The sequence below is a fragment of the Oncorhynchus nerka genome, linkage group LG21 (assembly GCF_034236695.1).
Source record: "Oncorhynchus nerka isolate Pitt River linkage group LG21, Oner_Uvic_2.0, whole genome shotgun sequence".
Classification (NCBI taxonomy): Eukaryota; Metazoa; Chordata; class Actinopteri; order Salmoniformes; family Salmonidae; genus Oncorhynchus; species Oncorhynchus nerka.
The window spans coordinates 7,660,606-7,679,169 of NC_088416.1; the positions used below are offsets into that span (position 1 = coordinate 7,660,606).

The 18,564-nt window shown below is 45.9% G+C and overlaps 1 protein-coding gene across 1 annotated transcript; it reads left to right on the plus strand.

Moving 5' to 3' along the window:
* The first annotated feature begins 11,837 nt into the window (after positions 1–11,837).
* On the plus strand, positions 11,838–15,557 carry LOC115103762 (keratin, type I cytoskeletal 13-like). The gene is made up of 7 exons (XM_029624678.2): positions 11,838–12,456; positions 13,002–13,084; positions 13,408–13,564; positions 13,807–13,968; positions 14,102–14,227; positions 14,537–14,757; positions 14,989–15,557. The coding sequence occupies exons 1-7, from the start codon at positions 11,917–11,919 to the stop codon at positions 15,131–15,133; spliced, it is 1,434 nt and encodes a 477-aa protein (XP_029480538.1). The 5' UTR covers positions 11,838–11,916; the 3' UTR covers positions 15,134–15,557.
* Positions 15,558–18,564: the final 3,007 nt, after the last annotated feature.

Below are 18,564 nucleotides of genomic sequence, written 5' to 3' on the forward strand. Positions count from 1 at the left end.
CAAAATCTGACACGACAGGTGGATTAACAAAAGGCTAAACTGTGTTTTCCTATATTGCACTTGTGATTTCATGAATATAAATATTTGTAGTAATATTTATTGAATGTAGCGCTATGCTATTCAGCGGTTGTTGATGACACTTATCCCGATATCGGGATTGCAGCCATAACAAGTTAATAAATGTTTTTGTTATTCTTTGACCTCTGCGTTGGCTCCCTTTTTGTTACGGGTTACGAGCCGGTTCGTGATAAGGGGGGGGGGCTCAGCTGGGATCATAAGTTTGGTTCCTAGACATGTTGGCATATAGGATTTTGTGGCATTATGATGGATTAATGTTCATTGGGATGCGAATTGGTCGGTATTCACTGTCTAGTCTTATAAGTGTTCGGTATAGTGCCTTAGAGACGTATCAGTGATTTTGGTTGTCCAATGAGGTCGTCAAACAGGTGCGTTGCATGGAGAAGTTAGGCTTAATACTAGTGTCGTTAAGCTAACTGGTAAGTGTATTTTGTTTGTGAGAACGTGGAGTTAGTGTTTTGATAGTCTTTTGTTCGTTTTTTTGAGTTGCGCTGTTTGGTAGCCCCAGTGTTGGTAGCCTTTTACATTTACATTACATTTAAGTCATTTAGCAGACGCTCTTATCCAGAGCGACTTACAAATTGGTGCGTTCACCTTAAGACATCCAGTGGAACAGCCACTTCTTTTGTTTGGTAAACTTGCAACTGCGGTGGATAGTTGCTTGTGTATTGAGTTGGAGAGTAATATTGGTTAGTTTCCAGGCCCCTGCCTAGACTGGAAACTCCTGCTCTACTCACTGTTGGGATATCGGTCGGGGGTGAGTACAATCTGCTGTGTACCTCCGTGGGAGATTTGGGTAGGGTAGTGCTATTTGCTACCCAGAGCTACAGTTGAAGTCAGAAGTTTACATCCACTTAGGTTGGAGTAATTAAAACTCGTTTTTCAACCACAAATTTCTTGTTAACAGACTATAGTTTTGGCAAGTCGGTTAGGACATCTACTTTGACAAGTAATTTTTCCAACAATTGTTTAAAGACAGATTATTTCACTTGTAATTCACTGTAATCACAATTCCAGTTGGGTTAGAAGTTTACATACACCAAGTTGAATGTGCCTTTAAACAGCTTGGAAAATTCCAGAAAATGATGTCATGGCGTTAGAAGCTTCTGATAAGGCTAATAGCAGGAAGAAGCCACTGCTCCAAAAAACTCCATACAAAAGCCAGACTACGGTTTCCAACTGCACATGGGATAAAGATCGTACTTTTTGGAGAAATGTCCTCTGGTCTGATGAAAGAAAAATAGAACTGTTTGGCCATAATGACCATCGTTATGTTTGGAGGAAAAAGGGGGGGGCTTGCAAGCCGAAGAACACCATCCAAACCATGAAGCACGGGGGTGGCAGCATCATGTTGTGGGGGTGCTTTGCTGCAGGAGGGACTGGTGCACTTCACAAAATAGATGGCATCATGTGGCAGGAAAATTATTTGGATATATTGAAGCAACATCTCAAGACATCAGTCAGAAAGGTAAAGCTGGGTCGCAAATGTGTCTTCCAAATGGACAATGACCCCAAGCATACTTCCAAAGTCATGGCAACATGGCTTAAGGACAACAAAGTCAAGGTATTGGAGTGACCATCATAAAGTCCTGACCCTCAATCCTATAGAAAATATGTGGGTAGATCTGAAAAAGTGTGTGCGAGCAAGGAGGCCTACAAACCTGACTCAGTTACACCTGCTCTGTCAGGAGGAATGGGCCAAAATTCACCCAACTTATTGTGGGAAGCTTGTGGGAGGCTACCCGAAACGTTTGACCCAAGTTCAACAATTTAAAGGCTATGCTACCAAATACAAATTGAGTGGATGTAAACTTCTGACCCACTGGGAATGTGATGAAAGAAATAAAAGCTGAAATAATTCATTCTCTCTACTATTATTCTGACATTTCACATTCTTAAAATAAAGTGGTGATCTTAACTGACCTATGACAGGGAATTTTTTACCAGGATTAAATGTCAGGAATTGTGAAAAACTGAGTTTAAATGTATTTGTCTGAGGTGTATGTAAACTTCCCGACTTCAACTGTATCTTGTTTCTTTTCCCCTGTTAGGCTTAGCGACGTGTTCCACTTTGGAATACGTTGGGCATTGTTATTTTTGTGTGGTGTCTGTGGACGGAGCATTTGTCTCAGGGGCACATCTGTGGCTTGTGGGGAGGCTTCCAGCGTGCTGGGGGGGTTTTCCATGCCAGAGGGCTACAGTGTGTAATTACCCACTGCAAATCTGCACAAAGACTAGGGTTGAGTTATTGTAGGATTTGGGGAAGCTCCTTTTATATCTCATCTCCTGTGGTGCCCAGTGTGATGGGCGTTTCTCTTGTTGTGGTCTGGTGTGCTCAGAAGAGGGGAAGAGCAAGATTATTTTGAGTTACTTGTGACTATGGGTTCTAATGTAGACAACTTAATTTGCGTTCCATCAAAGGAACTGTTAGAATGATGTATGTGGAAGGACCACCAGAGGGCAGGCTGGGCTCATGGATAGTAGCCCAACAAGGCATGGGAGACAAGGTAACCAGAGGCAATTAAGCACAGCTGACGGTACTAATGACATACTCTCCTTCCCCTATAAGAGAGAGAATGGATCCAGCAGAGAGGGAGGGAAAACTATCTCTGGAAGATGGCCACCGAGAGAGAGGAGCTATCCAGGAAGAACCACTAAGACGGTGACAAGCCTGTGACTTTTTGTTGTAGTTTAAAGATAAGCCTATTGTGTTCCGGTTTCATCCGGAGAAGATGTATGTTTTTCCTTGGAAGATTTTCATTGATTATGTTGGACTGTTTGTGTTGACCAAATGCCCTCAATAGAGAACTGTGTTCAATCAAGAAAACCTACTCCTGACTCGTTTATTCCACCTTCCCGCTTTAGAGTGACGCCCAATTACTTGGTCCGCTCACATTGGTGGAGGATGCAGGCATTAGGTGGACGAGTGACACAAGGATAAGTGAGTAAATCAAGATTCTTCCAGTAGACCCAGAGGAACCATTCAAGAACGATGGATAACGCCCTACTGCAACAATTGATCACGGCACAGCAGACAACTATAGAACTCCTGCAACAACAGCTGAGCCGACTAGAAGAACCTAGAGTTAAGCCAAGAGCGGCTGCTCACACCATCTTACCTCGTCTCTCCAAGGAGGATGATATTGAGGCCTTCCTCATGACCTTCGAAAGGACGGCCATCTTGAAAGAGTGGCCGCCCACAGAATGGGCGAGCGCATTACCCCTCTTTTGACCGGGGTGGCTCAGGAAGCCTATTTTGACCTGGATTCCCGCGAAGCTGCGGACTATGGGCGACTAAAAACCGAGATCCTGTCCCGGTACCAGCTGACTGCCAGAGATAGGGCTGTAAAGTTCCATCAATGGACCTATACGGCTGATCAACCCGTCCGTGCCCAGATCTTCGCCTTAATACGACTGACGAAACAGTGGCTAGAACCTGGAAAGGGAGTAGGACATGTGATAGAGACTCTCGTAGTGGACAAGATATTGAGAGAATTACCCAGTGACTTAAAAAGGGTTGTGGGGCAAGCCAACCCGTTGTCAGCCGACGACATAGCCCAGGCGGTGGAAACATATCGGTCTACAGGGGAGTTGTTAAAAAGTGACAAGGAGGAACGGAAGGAGTCTTCCAATCCCGTACCACAACTCACCCCGGCGCGCTCGCCACCGAAACGTCCATGCCTCCCCCCCGGAGGTGGGAGAGGTCAGCCACCACACAGCAGGGTCTGTGTTATAAATGTCAGTCTCCCAACCATTATGCCCCACAATGTCCTAGCAAGGATGTGCCCATGGTCACGGAGTCATCACTGCCTACCCCCACACATCCCGTTTTGAGGGGGCAGGAGCAACACTGTTGGTTAGCAGAGATAGCCCCAGCCTCAGAGATTCCGGTGCAAGTCGAAGGACAAGATGTGGTAGCTATTCTCGACTCGGGAAGTATGGTTACGTTAGTAGAGGAGCGGATGGTGACCTCCGCAACACTGCTACCAGACAAAGTAGCCGTATCCTGTATCCATGGAGACACCCACTATTACCCCACTGTGAATCTGCCTATTCTCACTCCAAAAGGAAGGTGTACAGGGCAGGGAAAGTGCCCCAGCTGAAGGTGCCATTATTGATCGGGAGAGACTGTCCCCTATATAAGGAGCTTCGGCAGATGACGTTATGCACGGGAAGAAGGGGGACAGGAAAGAAGAGAAAATCCAAGCCCGAGGTAGTAGTCCTTCAAGGAGACGTAGCCGCGTCCTCGTCCTCTGCAGCAGAGGAAGAAATAGCGACCCAACGTTTACGACAGATATTCCAGGAAACCACCGATGAAGACACATGTGAAGGGTTATACACAATGCAGGAAGGAAGGAGCAACCAGGCGCTAAGGGATATATTTGAAGCTCCATCCGAGGAGGGAACCTGGAAGGGATTCTCCTCGGTCACCCCTGATGGGGATGTGGAACAACCTCCACATCCCTCTACCGAGGTCGACCTGCCCCAGGAATTAAAGGGACAGTTCGGCACCTCGCAGCATAGAGACCCAGACCTAAGGGAGGTCATGAGGAAGGTGAAGGTGATCGATGGGAGGAACGTCGACGGATCAGGTGAGCCCCCTCTTCCTTACTATGCAATCAGGCGGGGTCTCTTATACTGGGTCGTACGACGAAGGGGGGAAAACCAGGAATTGCTAATGGTGCCTAGGCCATACAGGGATACAGTTCTACAGTTAGCCCATTCCCACGTCCTAGGAGGACACCTGGCACGAGACAAGACTATTGACAGAATCATGCAGAGATTCTATTGGCCCCGGGTCACCCGAGATGTGGCCAGGTATTGTAGGACGTGTGATCAATGTCAACGTACAGCCCCACGGCCACACCTACGTAACCCTTTGATTCCTCTCCCCATCATAGAGACTCCCTTTGAACGCATAGCTATGGACCTCGTAGGACCCCTCCCAAAATCCACCAGAGGACACGAGTACATCCTAGTGGTTATAGATTACGCTACCAAGTTCCAGGAGGCCATACCCCTGCGTAACATGTCGTCAAAGGGAATTGCCAAGGAGTTATTCCTGATGTTCTCTCGTGTGGGCCTCCCCAAGACTATCTTAACCGATCAAGGAACCCCGTTCATGTCCCGGTTGATGAAGGACTTGTGTCGGTTATATCAGGTTCAACAGATACGTACAAGCATATTCCACCCTCAAACAGACGGGTTGTGTGAACGCTTGAACAAAACGATTAAAAGCATGTTGAGAAGAGTGGTGTCCCGAGACGGGAAAAACTGGGACATGCTTCTCCCACACTTAATGTTTGCCCTGCGAGAAGTACCCCAGGCATCCACTGGATTCTCTCCGTTTGAATTGCTCTATGGCAGACCCTGTCGAGGAATCCTCGACTTAGCCAAGGAGACCTGGGAGACCCAACCATGCCCCTTTCGATCCACAATAGAACACGTTACCGTGATGAGAGACCGCCTGTCAGCACTGTGGCCCATAGTCAAGGAGCATATGGAGAAGGCCCAAAGGACCCAAGGCCGGGCCTATGATCAGTCCGCGACCCCCCGTGAGTTCACCGTGGGAGAGAAAGTGATGGTGCTTGTGCCCACGGCCGAACATCGCTTGCTGGCGCAGTGGAGGGGGCCCTACGAGGTAATGAAAAGGGTCTCACCGGTCAATTACCTCATCAAGCAACCTGACAGGAGGAAGAATGTCCAACTCTATCACATAAACCTGCTGAAGACGTACCATGGACGAGAGGAGGAGGTGGCTTTGATGGCCCTGGAGGGCAAAGGAAAAGAGGAGGCTCTACCACAGGTGCGCCGTGGCCAAACTCTCCTACCGGAGCAGTCAAGACAGCTAGACAAGCTGATTATGAACTTCGGTCGAATATTCTCTCCATTTCCAGGACAAACAGATGTCCTGTTCCACCATATCCACACTGAACCCGGCAAGAAGGTGCATATCCGCCCTTACAGGATTCCCGAGGCTCGCCGAGTCATCGCTAAGAAAGAGGTGAGGGAGATGTTGAGGATGGGCGTGATCGAGCCCTCGACGAGTGAGTGGTCCAGTCCCATAGTCCTGGTCCCCAAATCCGATGGTAGTATGAGACTCTGCAACGACTTTAGGGGCGTGAATGCCATCTCTACATTCGATGCGTATCCCATGCCCCGTGTGGATGAACTCTTGGAGCGCTTAGGAAAGGCCAAGTTCATCACTACCCTGGATTTGACGAAGGGATATTGGCAAGTGCCGGTGGCTCCAGAGGATCGCCCAAAGACTGCCTTCGCCACCCCAGAGGGGCTTTTCCAGTATGTGAGGATGCCCTTCGGACTGCACGGTGCCGCTGCAACCTTCCAACGCCTCATGGATGCCATTCTACGGCCGCATCAAGAGTGTGCAGCGGCGTACATAGACGATGTGGTCATCCACAGCGAGGACTGGGATAGTCACCTCCTGCGATTACGGGCGGTGCTCGTGAGTTTGGAAGCCACAGGGTTGACAGCCAATCCAAATAAATGCTGCCTGGGCCTGTCCGAAGCGGAATACCTGGGGTATACCGTGGGGAATGGGAAAATACGCCCACAGGCAGAGAAGACCAGGGCAATTCGTGACTGGCCTCGACCCCGGACCAAGCGAGACGTTCGGGCCTTCTTAGGGATAACAGGATATTATCGCCGTTTTATCCCGGGATATGCAACCATTGCCAACCCCCTCACAAACCTCATCAGGAAAAACCTGCCAAACCAGGTAGAGTGGAAAGACGAGACGGAAGAGGCCTTTCAATTGCTAAAAGATGGCCTGTGTTCTGATCCCGTTCTACAGGCTCCGGACTTCTCACAAGAGTTCATTGTGCAGGTCGACGCCTCGGATACAGGGCTCGGGGCCGTACTAGCTCAGGGTAAAGGTGAAGCAGAGAAGACAATTCTCTTCATTAGTAGGAAGCTCAGCGATCGGGAACAGAGGTATGCGACCGTAGAGAAAGAGGCCTTAGCCATCAAGTGGGCCCTCGATTATCTCCGGTACTACCTACTGGGTCGGAGGTTTGCATTAGTTACTGACCATGCGCCCCTCACGTGGATGGCTGGTAAGAGAAACAATAACAACAGAATAGCCAGATGGTTTTTGTCTTTACAACCGTTCTCTTTCCATGTCATCCACAGGGCCGGATAGAGGAACGGGAATGCAGACGCGCTGTCCCGACACGACCAAGACGGTGCGTCTGGCGCCCGACCCTCCGGTTCGGTCCTGGGGGGGAAGGTATGTGGAAGGACCACCAGAGGGCAGGCTGGGCTCATGGATAGTAGCCCAACAAGGCATGGGAGACAAGGTAACCAGAGGCAATTAAGCACAGCTGACGGTACTAATGACATACTCTCCTTCCCCTATAAGAGAGAGAATGGAACCAGCAGAGCGGGAGGGAAAACTATCTCTGGAAGATGGCCACCGAGAGAGAGGAGCTATCCAGGAAGAACCACTAAGACGGTGACAAGCCTGTGACTTTTTGTTGTAGTTTAAAGATAAGCCTATTGTGTTCCGGTTTCATCCGGAGAAGATGTATGTTTTTCCTTGGAAGATTTTCATTGATTATGTTGGACTGTTTGTGTTGACCAAATGCCCTCAATAGAGAACTGTGTTCAATCAAGAAAACCTACTCCTGACTCGTTTATTCCACCTTCCCGCTTTAGAGTGACGCCCAATTACTTGGTCCGCTCACATGTACTAAAGAACAGCTGTTGATGATCGCTGAACACTCCCAGGTTGAAGTTAGTGATAAATGTTAAGTTGATATTGAAGGCCAATCTGATTTGAGAGGGGTATACTTGAAGTTGCCACTGGGGAAGCCTCTGCCGAGGACTCGCCACCTCCCCAGCCGTCTCCCCATTTCATTACATTAGTCTGTTAGCCATAGTAGTCTTCTTTTGAATAGCAGAAAGATTTGCTTCTGTTACGGCTCGAGCATGATCGTGTAGAGCATGAAAATGAATTGGAATTTAAACAGGATTTGGAGCGTGCTGAAATCAAGCTCCAACCCTTCGAGGTGTATGTCTGGTCAGGTGTAGTACAATACCTATTGTGGTCTACACCGACCATAACCCTCTCACCTTCTTGAGGTCTATGACTTGTCCTAACCGGTGAGATGGTGTTTGTTTTTACAGGCATTTAATCTCGATGTGCAGCACATCAGGGGCACTGATAATGTTGTTGCTGACGCTCTCTCTCGTGCACCCTGTTCCTGAACACTTCTGGTCCTATTGATGGGTGGACACACGTTTTCTCGAGCATGTTGTCCCCTAGTATTTATTTTATGTTGTCCTGTTTTCTGTTCCCTGCTGTCCTCGTTTTCTTCTTTCCTCTTAAAGGATGCTTCCTGTGCGCAAAGATTGCTGAGGGCTGGGGAGGACAAGGTCGGCTGGGGCAGTGGGACAGTGTTAACCAGGGCAGTATTTTGTTTGAGTGGTGGTCCAGGGTACTTGGTGGTCCCCGCTTTTATGTGTGTGTGTGTGGGGGGGGGGGGGGGGGGGGACCTCCCACTCTGTCTACCAAATTCTTTCTTTGCTCTTGTATTCTTTAATAGGAAGTCGGTGGGCGGAGCCGGGAGGCGAAATGGGACACACCTGGGCTTGGGTGTGTCCCAGGGAAAAAGACACCTTTCCCTGTAAATCGTGGATACCCTTTCCACACAGACACTGTTGATTTTTGTTTGTGCCATTTTGTCTGGTTAGTTTTGGCACCTCTCAACGCTAATCATCTATGCCTGCAACCACTCACTTACACTACTGACTACACACACACCATTGTTACTTGTTTATAGTTTACTTTAGTTAATAAATGATTTTGTTATTCCTTGTTCTCTGCGTTGGCACCCTTTTTGTTACTGGCGATGAGCTGGTTTGTGACATAAGCAGCAGATACCTTCAAATGTTTCCTTCAAATGTTGCTATTTTGTGTAGACGTCCAAACACAATTCAATATTATTTTTGTAATAAAATAGCCTAAAGTGAAGGCTCTTACAAACCTTTGTAACAGTTCAACCTTAAAATGAGTAAAACATCCATAGCAGTTGTTTTCGCGCTGCCAGAGGTGGAACTGCGTTTGCTCTGTCAAAGCCAAAGCGGCTCTTGGCATTATACCTAAAGCAGACATTGACTTTGGCGACAGGGAGTCCCAGTAATAGAAATCCCATGCAGCCTTGTTTACAAGTTCAATAGCTGGAATATGAGCAGGGCCAGCTCCAGGCATAAGCGACGTAAGCCATCATTTGGGGCCCCCTGACCAACTGTGAAAATGTGTGTTTTCCTGTTCACCTCATGGCTAAATGTGTAGAACTGCATGAAATGTTTGATAAAATTGCACATTGTTCTCTATGCCACATGGCAAAATGTGTAGAACTGCAGGAAATGTTTCTCTCCACTGTCAAGAAGGGGGCCACTAAACGTTTTGCCCGCTTGATGGGAGGCCCCCCAACCAAATCTCGCTTAGAGCCAACTCTAAATGTGAGATGTAATCTACACCTCGAAAATCTTCATTTTGTTGAATGATTTTTCAATTTGAGCATAATTCTTTCTATATAGCCTACACTTTCTCGTTCTGAACTACTAACAAGATTGAGGCTTGGCTCTGAAAATGCCCGAAAGAGCAGCTGCTCACCGATTTGACAGCGCCCAAATCAGTTCCACCTCCAACACTGCCAAAACATCTGCTATGCGGGTGTCTGGTTTTGACGGTTAACGCCTGATCTGATTGAATATAGGCATTTAACAAATTCAATAAAACGATGCACAACAACTATGTCTGCGACGCTTTAGGTTGTATGATATTCAGAGGCTGAGATTTTGCAAGTCAGAAATGTTTTTTGGACTTTACTTTAAATGGGAAATCTGTCTCCGTCAATTGAGCTATTCACTTACTGAAAACTGCACAAAAAACATAATGCATTTGGCTATCTTGATAGTCCCAGGTGTTCTGAATGAGAAATTATAATTGCTCCTTTTACAATATTACAACCTATTTGGTAGGAAGAATTACATCAACTATGGGTTGGACTAGATTTCTTAAATAATTATTATCATGAAATTGCATACCCAACATTATATGTCATGTTAAACTAAGTAGAAGTGTAGGAACATAGCTTTAAAACAGAAATGTCAGGGCCAAATTTCTGGTCCTAGTCCGCCCCTGCTTGCACAATGTACTTTTAATGAAATCTCAACTGCAATTCAGCTCATTTGGTTGTACTATTCATTAGATGAAGCACAATGATAACACATACCGTTGTGCAGAAAAACACAATATCTGTCATTGTTTTCTCATTTGAACTTTGTGCTAAATGGTTGAAAGTGCAGTTATAATTCATTTAGGTGACAACCAAGTTCCATTGGAATTCCATTGGAATTTGGTTGTGTTTTTGGATGGTTGAAAGCATAGTGATGACACATTGGGAATTCAACACACTTTTGGATGTCTTTTTGAATGGGTGAATGTCGGTAAAATTCTCATTGATCAACATCTCAACCAAAAATCCCCCAATTGTCCATGTTGAAATGACGTGGTGTGCCCAGTGTGATGTCACTGCAACATACATGTTAATGGTATGTTAGCTATGGTGACAATTTACCTACAAAGGTTAAATATGACTTTTTTATTACGTTTTCCACCAATGCCACTATAATCCACTTTACCACAAATTATTAACATGTGGACATAAATGATGCAATGCTCTTTGGCTTTAACCAAATACAAAGAGACTTTTTCACATACTAAATGTGAGACTCAAATGGTAACCTCTGGAGTATAATTATGAAAAGGAAATGCTCTGGTGAAATGGCAATATACAAACAAGCGACAGCTTGTTCTTGCACGCTGCAGATGCCAAGTTCCCTGCCAAGGTGTTAAGGGAAAAGAACAGCACTATAATCCCATCTGAGGTGAGTTTTCCCGGGGTACGATGCCCGGAGTAATGACTCATCCCATAGGGGCTATAAAGTGGTACTTTTGTCGGTCCTACAGACTCTTACAATAGATTGAACATGCATAAAGTTGAGTGAAACTTAAAACAATGGTACCCGAGTCTGTGCATAAAATCCGAAAAACTACCAAGGAACAATGGACTATTGCGTTTAATGAAAAGGACAGGAGATGTTCTTGCAAGATATCAGTGTGTGGGACAAAGACAGGTCTGTTCAGGGAGAATGTTGTCTGGGTGTCAAGCGAAAGATCATCTTGTACGATGAAGTTTCTTTGCAACTTGTTGTCTTAGTAACATAACAGGTTCAGGTAAATAGCCATTCTGTGTGTCATGGCAAAGCTCACCTGTCAAAGTTAAACTGTGTGTGTTGACTGACTGACTGACCTACCTGGGGATAATAGAAGCAGGTTTGTCTATGCTTTCAACCAGACGCTAGTATGGGGGAGGAAATCCATCTGTTTATGGTTGTGTGCAATTTTATATGTTTGTGCAGGCAGACACCATCTATGGAGTGAGATGGGGGAGGGTGGAGTTGCACGACAATGGTATATTTTCAATATTCACACCAAGTACATATCTATCTATCCTCTTCCATCTCCTTCTGCATGCTAGCATCTGCCCGCAGGGTGTCAAAGTGGGTGGAGGAGCCCTGCCCTGCCCTGCCCTGCCCTGCCCTGCCCTGCCCTGCCCTGCATGAGGTAATACCTCCCTGTATTCCTCCCTTCTCTACTCATTCCTTCTGCCTCCCCCACCGGTGTCCTCCTCCCAACCTCCCTCCCACCTTAAGCCCTGTGCAGCATATAAAGGGAACAGTGGCTGGGCCAGGCACCACATTCTCTCTCCTCTTCATCCCAGGCAGGCAGACTCCTTCTCAGCAGCCATGTCCTTCTCCAGATCTAGCATGTCCTACAGCAGCAGCGGTGGTGGAGGTGGCACCATGTCCATGAGGTCTGGAGGTGGAGGTGGAATGGGTATGGGCTCCTCACGCTTCTCCTCGATGGGTGGTGGTGGTGGTGGAGGAGGCCGCATCACTGCCATGAGGGCCGGCAGTGTGTATGGAGGTGCAGGAGGCTCTGGGGTGCGCATCTCTAGCTCCTCGTTTGGTTCCGGCGGCGGAGGTGGTGGTGGAGGTTATGGTTTCGGAATGGGAGGGGGTGGCGGCGGCAGTGGAGGTTATGGTTTCGGCATGGGAGGGGGTGGTGGTGGCGGTGGAGCCGATCTCCATGTGTCTGCCAACGAGAAGGCCACAATGCAGAACCTGAACGACCGCCTGTCCAACTACTTGGAGAAGGTGCGCTCTCTGGAGGCGGCCAACGCCGAGCTGGAGCTGAAGATCCGTCAGTTCATGGAGAGCAAGACGTCCCCCAGCGCTCGCGACTACTCTCGCTTCTACGCTACTATTGTCGACCTGCAGGACAAGGTACGAGACATGTGTCCTAGATGGCAAAATAACTACATAATGACATCTCAGCATGTCAAAACATGGTAATGTCTGCAGAGTGACAATGTTATGCTTTGTTAGAGAGTACAGATACATGTTACACATGTCATCAGCTTGTATTCCAACAAGTTGCTAAGAGTGATATGAATATGATTTGCTAAATGATACACATTTGTTATAATTGATTCAACCAAGATATTGCACCAAAGATAGATGCAAAGACAGTATACATATTTGCAGCTGAAGTATTGGAAAAAAGGCAGATCATTGAATCCAATCCTTCCTGTCTCTTAAGAGCCCCTAGGCGATTGCAATAGGTTCAATATGTTTCTTTGTGTCATGCTTTACAATGTTCACAAAGACAACAGGTTCCCTGTAATGCTTCTATGGGATATCATTTACAGTGCAGCTGAATCTCAGAACTCAATGATTACAGTGTGGTATCACAGTTTGTGCGTACTGCATTAGTGTGAAATTCCATGCATTCCCCATCCTGAAATGTTTTGCCATCCTCCACCTCTCAGATCCAGGCTGCCACTTGCTTGAATGGGGGCATCTATCTGAACATCGACAACGCAAAGCTCGCTGCAGACGACTTCAGAACCAAGTAAGTATATCAAACACTTTCCACAGATACAGTACACTGCTGGTGCATTCCATATACTAAATGGAATAACCCCAAATCTGTAAAAATCCTCATACTGCTTTTTACAGAATTTTGTGTTGAATCTATAAAAAAGGAAGCTAAATGGCATTACCCTTCACCTCCACAATAACCACACCTTCCCAACAGACATATCAGAAGCCTGGTGTTACTTTCTGTTATTTTCCCAAAACTAAATGGAATTCTATAATCTATAACCCCCCTGCTATTCCCACAGAGAAACACATTCAGGCAGTTCTTTGACCTAAGCTCTCTCTGTCTCTCAGGTATGAGAACGAGCTGGCCATGCGTCAGTCAGTGGAGGCGGACATCGCCGGGATGAAGAGGATGCTGGACGAGATGACCATGGCCAGATCTGACCTGGAGATGCAGATCGAGGGGCTGAAGGAGGAGCTCATCTATCTCAAGAAGAACCATGAGGAGGTGGGTGTGGGCTGATGGAACATATCCATACAGTCCCTTAATGTATTACATCTATTGACCATGTCAACCTGCTATGGGTCTCCGCTAGAACACCACTGCTGGCTTTCAAGCACATCTGTATCAAGCAATGGTGTTCAAATGTATAATGAAGACAGAGGGCAGGTCAAGTTGTTACCATCAGCCAGAGGTTAGTCACTTCTTAATTCTTTAAACTCAATACAATACTATGTGTTTCTCCACAGGAGCTGCTGGCCATGAGGTCACAGATGACTGGACAGATCAACGTGGAGGTGGACGCAGCACCACAGGAGGACCTGTCCAGAGTCATGGCTGAGATCCGTGAGCAGTACGAGTCCGTTAGTGCCAAGAACCAGCGCGACCTGGAGTCCTGGTTCCAGACCAAGGTAGAACCTCTAGAACCTCTAAACTATGTTCATGGTGTAGATGTTCCTTCACTTTTAGTTGGTAATGTTGTCACATTCTATCATGAGCTGAAATGTTGCTTTGTTCCTGTGATGATTGACCACTGTTTTACAGACAGAGACGTTGAACAAGGAGGTGGCATCCAGCACAGAGGTTCTCCAGACCTCCAAGTCAGAGATCTCAGAGATCCGTCGCACACTGCAGGGCCTGGAAATCGAACTGCAGTCCCAGCTCAGCATGGTGAGACGTAATTACAAACATCTGACCAAGGACCACAGTTTAGGGGACATTACCAACACAACTTTCTACAACTTTCTTCAACAATTGACTCTTTCACCATTTTCTACCATCCCTCAAGTATCTCACTTTCACCTGGTCTCTAACACAAGTTGTTATAGCCAGGCACCACTCCATTACTATAGCTAACCTCTACCTGCCTACACATTCAATTACTAGAGCTAACTTTTTCAGTATGACTTTAAACATTTCAAAATCCCAACCAACTCCCACAGTTTTTGACCCATCATCTCTATCCTTCCCGGCCAATAGAAAGGCTCCCTGGAGAACACGCTGGCGGAGACGGAGGGCCGTTACTCCATGCAGCTGGGACGCCTCCAGAGCCAAGTGACCAGTCTGGAGGAGCAGCTAGTGTCTCTCCGCAGCGACATGGAACGCCAGGGCCAGGAGTACAAGATGCTGCTGGACATCAAGACACGCCTGGAGATGGAGATCGCTGAGTACAGGAGGCTGCTGGACGGAGAGGCTAGCGGGTAAGGCAGGATGGGAAGAGGGGTGACAAGGGTCCTTGAAACAAGTGAAAATGAATGAATGTTTCCTTCAACATTTGACTTTATAAACAATGTTCTTTTGAAGTTGACCTTAATATGAGCCATTATTACTTTTGACATGAATCTACTGGTGTTTGACCTTTAATAGATACTTATTATGATCATAGATCATAGATGCTAACTATGCTAACCATGGGTTTCCCTTCCTCACAGCCTCGGCCTCAGCTCCTCGAAATCTGTCCACAGCTCCTCCAGCTCCGGCCCCAGGTCCTCCACCAAAGGCAAGGTGGTGATCATCACAGAGGAAATGGTGGATGGCAAGGTTGTTTCCTCAAGTGGAACCAAACACACCACATAAGGTCCCACACACGCAGTGAGCACTGCAGCAAGCAACGGGTTAACCCCATAGAAATATAATTACTAGAATGGGTATATGAAATGAGAGGCCAGCACATAGAATATTGCTGTTCCCCAGTGCTTAATTCATGCAACCTAAAATACAACGTTTCAACTTATAAAAAGTATTTGTCAGATAAATAACATTGTTTGTTGAGGCCAGCTCCGGTTAACTCTAGTTTAAGATGTGCATACCATCCTCATATTCTTTCTAGAATGGCTAAAGCCCCTCGGATCATTGACTTGAATGGGGATTTATTTTCTGGTAATACTATTTCTATGGTTAACACCTCCAGAACAACACATTCTACTACATCTGGATGGAACACCAACAACAGACCCCATTGTGAATGTAATAAAGATGCTCTGACTTGCTGACACCATCATTCTGTCTTCTGTGTCTTTCAACTTGATTTATCTGATCTGGCGTGCTCCCATACATCTGACTATCACATGAGGCCAAATCTATGGTCTTGAGAAAGTACATGTGTCATTATGATCTTGAATAGTGTAATAATTACAATCAATTGTACTGAGTTTTAATACTTGGCATTAAATGTATGAACACTGACAGTCGAAATCTGAATTCAAGTTGTCAGCAAAATGATACAATTCAATCTCAATTAATCAAACTCCAAAAATGTTAAGCATTAGGTTCAGAGGTATGTACTGTATGGGGGTGTTTGTGGAGTCAGCTGTAGAGCTGTACACCATGTTTTGGTTGAATGATGAAAACAATTCATTTGAAATGAGAACACAAAATGTATCTGCTATGGCATCCATACTCAGACATTCTTATAATCTGTCTCTGAAACAAGTAAAACCACACAGTCCATTCTCATTTAACCACATAATCTTTATTGACGGTTGTCTTGACAAATTATTACTTGACATTCTGGGTTGTCTCTGTCATAACTACCATGTAGGTCTATGTAAGGGGGTCAGGGGTCAGATCCTAATAATAAATAACTAAACCAGATCTGGGCAAATTCTTCCATGGAGAATATATTTTTGCCTTTGCGGGCCAGAATCATATTACAGGATTATACATCATGTCTATGACTGTGTTGACAGATATATCTACTGTAAATCACGTCCAGATATGCTACTTATTTTACTTTTTTAACATGCACAGAAATAAACCACAACCATGTTCTCCTATTGGTAGGTATTTCCATTATTAAACATGCAATGAACTACAGGGAAGAAAAAGTACACTGTGCATTCAGCACCACGGACAGAACTCTTGTTAAAGGGTATGCACAAAAACAAAAGAAAGAGAGCTCAACATTACCTTTAAACTACTCAATCAGTGTGAGGAGTGAAGTCTCTGATGGGCATTGACTAGAGAAGTGAAGTCAGGTATAGTTTCTGACGTCGCTATGCGTAGAATTGCTGAGAGGTGAGAGTCAGCAAGAGATGATCTGTGCCTTGACTTGTATTTTTTTCACTGAAAATATCTGGTCACCTACACTACTGTTGAAAAGTTTGGGGTCACTTAGAGAAATGTCCTTGTTTTTGAAAGAAAAGCTATTTTTTTGTCCATTAAATAACATCAAATTGAGCTAACATAATTGCAAAAGGGTTTACTAATGATCAATTAGCCTGTAAAAATGATAAACTTGGATTAGCTAACACAACGTGCCATTGGAACACAGGAGTGATGGTTGCTGATAATGAGCCTCTGTACGCCTATGTAGATATTCCATAAAAAATCTGCCATTTCCAGCTACACTTGTCATTTACAACATTAACAATGTCTATACTGTATTTCTGATGAATTTGATGTTATTTTAATGGACAAAAAACAAGGACATTTCTAAGTGACCCCAAACTTTTGAACAGTAGTGTACTGCTAACCCAAACAGTACAAACATCTTCTGAGTATGACTCCTAATCTTTGGAAAGTTTTGTTCATCAAGAGATGCATAGAACCTCGTCAGTGACATTGTTTTTAATAGTTCTCCAATCACTGCATCAGACTGAAGATCGATAAGCTCAAGTTGCAGGTCAGTGGGAGCGTTATCCACATTGAAGGTGAAAGGAGAGGAAACCAACAGCATGTCATTTTCCAACACTTTGAAATCCTCAAAACGACAAGAAAACTCACCATTCAAAGCACGCAGCAGTGGTGTATACTTCTCCCACTGGTCATCTGATAGGGAACAGACTAGTAGTGTCGGAAGGTGGGTGAGATTGTTGGCTTCTACTTGACGGGTCAGGAGGAGTAATTTTCCCTTGAAGGCTTTAACAAGGCTGTACATCTAATGTGCAAAAAGACCCTTCCTTCCCTTGTAGTTTGGAATTCAGTTCATTCATGAGGGCCATGATGTCCACAGTAAAGGCAAAATTAGCCACCCTTTCTTTATCTTGCAGTTGATGTCACTTCTGCTCCTGCAATGCCCTCTACTGCTCATCCTGTGTCTCCTTGACCTGCCGCCACTCCCCCAGTACTCTCTCTCTTTCTGTGCGTGTGTGATTGTGTGGGTGGAGACAGGTGTGCTGGAGTCAGAGCAGATCCCACCAGCTGCAACCTGTTCCATAATCAAGACCTCTACAAATACTCAGCCCTGCCACTTCCACGCTGATAGATCGTAATCTCTGCTCAGTCAGTCTACGGTTCTAGCCGTTGTTTCTATTTAGATCCTGTTGTGCCTGTTTTCCTTGCCTGATGCTGTTTTGTTCTCCGCTACAGTTCCGCCAGCTCTGACTCTGGTCCCTGTCTCCAGTACAATGTCTCATCATCCTGCTACTCTGTCCTGGATTCCCCTCCGGACCTGCTTACCCTGTCCCAACCCCTCTCGCTCCAGCCTCAGCCTCTACACCTGGTTTCCTGCAACCCGCCCAAGCTTCCCCTGACCTGCACTCCATCTTCCCCCTGTGTTTCAATAAATACCTTGGTTACTTCATCCCAGTCTCCTCATCTGAGTCTGCTCTTGGGTTTCCCTGTTCCACACAGTTCCACATATTTTCCTTTCATTTGCTAAAACTCAGCAATCTCCGACTTCAGGTCCCACACCCTTTTAAGTACCTTCCCCAAACTCAGCCATCTCACATGTGTGTGGTGGGTAGATCTGCATGACTCGACTCTGTCTCTTCCAACAACGAGACAAACTATTGATGTTTACCACTTTAGTGACTGTTTGGGCACCCATCAGTGGTCACACGGGTAACTTTTCAAAAATCAGTCCCTGCTTTGCCACACACTTATCCTCCTCCAATACATATTTCTCTGTGGTTGTGCTCTTCATTGACTGCACCGAAGCAAGCCCCTCTGTAATTTCAAAGTCTGGGGTTATGGCTCGTAAGAATATCAACAACTGCAACTGAGTCAAGTAAACATTATTTCATGAATTTGCCCTCAGCGAAAGGCTTGATTTGTTTATTAATTTT

Bases quoted from the DNA above. Each gene is read 5' to 3' on its own strand.
- LOC115103762 (XM_029624678.2), top strand. From the start codon at position 11,917: ATGTCCTTCTCCAGATCTAGCATGTCCTACAGCAGCAGCGGTGGTGGA. The intron at 12,457-13,001 runs GTACGAGACATG...TCCACCTCTCAG, and splicing joins TTGTCGACCTGCAGGACAAG to ATCCAGGCTGCCACTTGCTT. The intron at 14,228-14,536 runs GTGAGACGTAAT...CCCGGCCAATAG, and splicing joins TGCAGTCCCAGCTCAGCATG to AAAGGCTCCCTGGAGAACAC.